The sequence below is a fragment of the Octopus bimaculoides genome, chromosome 17, assembly GCF_001194135.2.
Source record: "Octopus bimaculoides isolate UCB-OBI-ISO-001 chromosome 17, ASM119413v2, whole genome shotgun sequence".
Lineage (NCBI taxonomy): Eukaryota > Metazoa > Mollusca > Cephalopoda > Octopoda > Octopodidae > Octopus > Octopus bimaculoides.
Genome location: NC_068997.1, coordinates 12,472,986 through 12,478,351, shown reverse-complemented (window position 1 = coordinate 12,478,351; position 5,366 = coordinate 12,472,986). Strand labels below are relative to the sequence as shown.

General features: G+C 39.9%; 1 protein-coding gene across 1 annotated transcript in view; it reads left to right on the top strand.

The window, feature by feature from the left end:
- LOC106873421 (26S proteasome non-ATPase regulatory subunit 7) overlaps positions 1-5,366 on the top strand; it is a 12,163-nt gene that overhangs the window by 2,140 nt on the left and 4,657 nt on the right. The window contains exons 2-3 of the mRNA XM_014920776.2: positions 2,500-2,592; positions 3,818-3,915. Of these exons, the coding sequence (XP_014776262.1) occupies positions 2,500-2,592; positions 3,818-3,915 (191 nt within the window). The remainder of the gene's footprint in view (positions 1-2,499; positions 2,593-3,817; positions 3,916-5,366) is intronic.

The following is a 5,366-nucleotide window of genomic DNA, read 5'->3' as shown; positions in this document are numbered from 1 at the left end:
AGGCGGTACTGGCAACGGCCACGCTCAAAATGGTGCATCTCATGTGCCACCCGCACAAGAGCCAGTACAGGGGCACTGGCAACGGTCTTCACACGAGATCAACATTCTTAAATTTAATTCTTTTTGGAACGTTGGGTCTTGAAGCCGGTAAGCTTTAAATAATAGCATATAAATATTTGGTTAAAATACCTTTGGCTAGAAAAAGTCGAAGCTGCTTGTGAGATGTGTGCCCACATCTGTAAACACGACATACATTATACCATTTGTTATTTTCCTCTTTTTTTTTTTTTTTGTTTTTATACGATGACCACTTCAAATCTTCACTCCAAACTTCATAGTTATTGTGCCTCTCTACAATAACTGTGAAGTTTAGACTAAATTTTACTCTGTGGAGTGTTATTAACTTAATCTTCGTCGGACTATTAGAAAGCTTTGTTCCATGGAATGGCTCTCATTAACTCCATCAAAACAATAAATATTGCAAGTGATGTAACCTCGTTGTAAAATGAAATTTTTAAAAATCAGTAACGGTGGAAACGGATGGGTTAGTTTTGAGCTTGCTATGTTGTTCCCCCCTTGTTTCAATCTTTGGTCTGCGGCCATGTTGGGGCACTGCCTTAAAGGGTTTAGTCAAACAAATCGACCCCAGTGCTTATTTGTTTGTCAAAATCAGGTGTTTGTTGTCAGTCTCTTTTTCTGAAGCTCTTAGTTAGAGGGGTATAAACAAACCAACACCGGTTATCAAGCAGGAGTGGGGTGGGTGGCAAACACAGATTCTCTGTCATATACACACATATATCTATATCACCATCATCATTTAATGTCTTTTTATTTCCATGCTGGCGTAGATTGGACAGTTCCTTCAGTTTGTCTATTAAAGCCATTCACAGGGCGTTGATTGACCAGAAGCTATAGTGGAAGACACTTGCCGAAGGTGCCACAGTAGCACTGCACCCAAAACCATGTGGTTGAGGAGCAATGCTTTGCCACACTGGCACCACTATGTAAAAATTTCGCACTGCCCCCCTCAATGCTTATGATTCAAAAAAGATCAATGTTTGCTGTTTCACTCACATCAAGCAGATATACAATGTTTTATGTACAAAAAGACATTTGAGCGAGATCGTTGCCAGTGCCGCTGGACTGGCTCCCGTGCAGGTGGCACATAAAAGACACCATTTCGAGCGTGGCCGTTGCCAATACCGCCTGACTGGCCTTCGTGCTGGTGGCACGTAAAAGCACCCACTACACTCTCGGAGTGGTTGGCGTTAGAAAGGGCATCCAGCTGTAGAAACTCTGCCAAATCAGATTGGAGCCTGGTGTAGCCACCTGGTTCACCAGTCCTCAGTTAAATCGTCCAACCCATGCTAGCATGGAAAGCGGACATTAGACGATGATGATGATGACGACACACATTTTTCTTTTTTTAAGCCTAAATATTAGGTTATACATTATAAAGAGTAAAGACCCCCGTTACCCCTCCAAAGCACAAGCCTGGGCAAGATTATTTTAAGAAGACCAGCCTCTCCTCTCCACACCGCCGATGTTATCCAAGGGGAAGACAAAGGCTGATACCAGTGGCAGTGCATCTCATTTCTACAGCTGAGTGGACTGGAGCAATGTGAAATAAAGAGTTGACCAGGAATACTCAACCACACTATATACCATCAAATGTGAACAGTTTGTGGATTATTCTAGGTTAACTAGGTATCTCTCTCTCTCTCTCTCTCAGGCCTCTTGATTCCTCAGGGAACATAGGAGTGCAACAACATTTACGCAACGGACACAGTTTTTTTTTTTTGGGGGGGGGGGGTCCTCTTCAGTTCGGTCCATGACATTCCGGCTGCCTTCACCTCTGCGTTGACACTCTTGCGCCAAGACTTTTAGTCAGCTCGCTTTTCACTTCCCCTGTGGGTTCCAGTCAAGGGTCTGCTGAACACTATCACCATCATCATCACCATTTAACATCCGTTTTCCATGTTTGCATGGGTTGGACTGTATTCTACATAACCTGAGTTTATCTAGTTGTTGGGAATAGATACCAGAATATCTGGGAAGTCATCTGAAATAGATTATATCTTTTATCAGCTTAACATCATTACCCTTGGGTTAAGCCACAACTCTAGAAAGGATAATCAGTAGTGTGGGCCTGGACAGGATTTGAAATCACAACTTGAAGTTGGCATAACTGAACACCAATAGGTATCTTTGTTCAAATCTGTCATTCAGTTTCCTTCACCTTCTTCTTAACATATTCCTAACAAAAATATACTGCTTCTGTTTTTTAATTTATTTTGAAAATAATCAAGAATTTGGAGCAATTTAGTCAAATACCTTATTCGTTATTTTTGATTATTATTACAAAAATGTCCTGACATAACACTATAATGGAAGGTTTTTATTGAAATATGAACCCTTAAAAATAGGGGTTTTGTATCACAAAATTTCTGATGGATTTTGATTAAATGTTTTTGTGTTTTTCTCTTTTTTTTCTTTCAGTTCCCTTTGATGAAGATGACAAAGACAAATCTGTCTGGTTCTTGGACCACGATTACTTAGAAAACATGTATGGAATGTTCAAAAAAGTTAATGGTCAGTTCTGACTTATGTTTCTTTTACCTATATATTTGTTCCACTTGTTTTAAGAATGCGTACACCACGTTACAACTAAAAGAATTTTAATATCAGCTTCTCACGTTTCTACCTTTAGCCCATGTCAGGTGCTCTTATATTGGTTGTATGTAACGGATGAAAAGATTGAGGTCTATTGGATGCAGCTGTTTAGGCTAGGTCATTTGGCATAGCTAACTGGACATTGAACCTGTTTTAGCAGCAGTGCCTTTTTTTTTTTTTTTTTGCACACGGGGCAAAATACTCACACGTGCATGCTTCTTGTTGTTGGCACTCCGTTGCTTACGGCTACGAGGGTTCCAGTTGATCTGATCAACGGAACAGCCTGCTTGTGAAATTAACGTGCAAGTGGCTGAGCACTCCACAGACACATGTACCCTAAACGTAGTCCTCGGGGATATTCAGCGTGACACAGTGTGACAAAGCTAACCCTTTGAATTACAGGCACAACAGAATCAGGAAGTAAGAGTGAGAGAAAGTTGTGGTGAAAGAGTACAGAACGGTTCGCCACCGTCCACTGCCGGAGCTTTAGGTGTTTTCACTCAATAAACACTCACAATGCCTGGTCTGGGAATGGAAACCGTGAGTCCGCTGCCCTAACCACTGGGCCATTGCGCCTCCACACACGTGCATGCACACAAAGAAATACATACACACAGATGGGGAGAAGGTGGGAAAGAGAGAGATATTACAATTTGTTAATTGAATGCATTTGACATAAACACTTTCCCTCTCCTCATACACATAATGAGAAATATTCTTGCACATGTAAACAGAAGGGGGAGAACAAGAGGAACATTATGATGTCTGATGTCAAATAAGTCAGCATCGAATCAGTGATGTGAAATAGGCAGAGCCAAAGTCATCTTCATCATCATTTACCATCTTCTTCATGCTGGATGGTTTGACGGGAGCTGGCACCAAGTGTCTGTCTCGGCATGGTTTCTACAGCTGAATGCACTTTCTAATACCAACCACTTTGCAGAATATACCGGGTGCTTTTTTATGGCACCCAGCACCAGTATAGCTGCTCTTGACATGGTACCAGCACAGGCGCTTTTCATGTGGCACCAGTGTGGGTGCTCTCAACGTGGCACCTTCATTCCCAAGACAGAAACCTAAACACACACACACATGTATGAAGTAAGCTTATGTTGCTTTTTTTTTTTTTTTTTTTTTTCTACAGCACGAGAGAAGGTTGTTGGTTGGTACCACACTGGACCAAAACTGCACCAGAATGATGTGTCTATTAATGAACTTATGAGAAAATACTGCCCAAACTCTGTAAGTGTTCTTCAGGCTTTCAAGATGAGTCTCAGTTTAATTTTTATTATGTTTTTGTTGTTGTTCTGAAGTCATAGAATTTAGGTGCCATTAACATAGCAGACTAGAATCCAGCAACTCAGTGTTCAGTGATGTAAGTCATAATAATAATAATAATCCTTTGTACTGGAGGCACAAGGCCTCGAAATTGGTGGGATTACATCGACCCCAGTGTTTCACTGGTACTTAATTTATCAACTCCGAAAGGATGAAAGGCAAAGTCGACCTCGGCAGAATTTGAACTCAGAATGTAGCAACAGGCGAAATACCGCTAAGCATTTTGCCCAGCGTGCACAAGGCCAGCAATTGTGAGAGAAGAGGGTTAGACATACCCTCAACCCTCAGTATTTAGCTGGTATTTTATTTTAGCAACCTTTGAGGGGCGAAATTTGAATCCAAAACATAAGTGAGAAGAAATGCTACTAATCATTTTGCTTGATGCTCTAATGATTCTGCCAGCTGGCTTCTTTTTGATAATGATAATAAAACATCCTTCAATGGATTGTTGTGTCAGTGTCATCCTCATTGTTTTAATGTCCACTATTTTTATGTCTTCAACTGTCATGGCCCATGTTTCACTGCCATGTAGCATGGCTGTTCGCACACATGCATCATACAATCTACCTTTTACTCTGAGTGAGAGGCTTTTTCTTACCAGCATAGGTAGGAGCTTTCTGAACTTTGCCCAGGCTATTCTCATTCTAGTGGCAACGCTCTCAGAGCATCCACCTCCACTATAGTCTTGGTCGCCTAGATAGCAGAAGCTATCAACTACTTCTTAATTTCTTCCCCTGGCATGTGATGGAATCTGTTTCCTGAACATCTTCGGTGTTTATTGGCCTCTGTGCATCTGCCGCACACAAAAACTATCATCTTGATTACCCTTCCTTTGATATTGCTGCACCTCTTACGTGTCCATAGCTTACCCTCCGTACATCTTATGGAGTTTCCACCTACACCTTTTCTACCTGAAGGGGTTTGTGATTTGTCTGCCTTCCTACTTATTAGGACTTTGGTTTTTGCTACATTGACTCAAAGGCCCTTTATATAACTAATTTTCATATTATTTTGTTTATTGTACTACTGTTATTTTTTTATAACCTATTTTAAAACTTCTAATGATTAATTAATAATTATAAAAAAGTGATTTTTTTTAAAGTGCAAAAAATATTTTATTTTTAATTGAAGTAACAAGCAATAACAAATAGAAATAATAACTTGTAAAAAAATTTTTTTAATTTTAATAAAAGCTAATATTTTATTTGAAATTTATCCTTAAGCTGCAATATTCCAAGTAAAAATTTTCTTCTTCTGTACTTTATCAGATGTAATAACTTGCCCTGAACTTTTCCAAGTGTAATAACCTGTCCTGTACTTTTCCAAATTTATAATCTTAAGAATATTATTTCTCT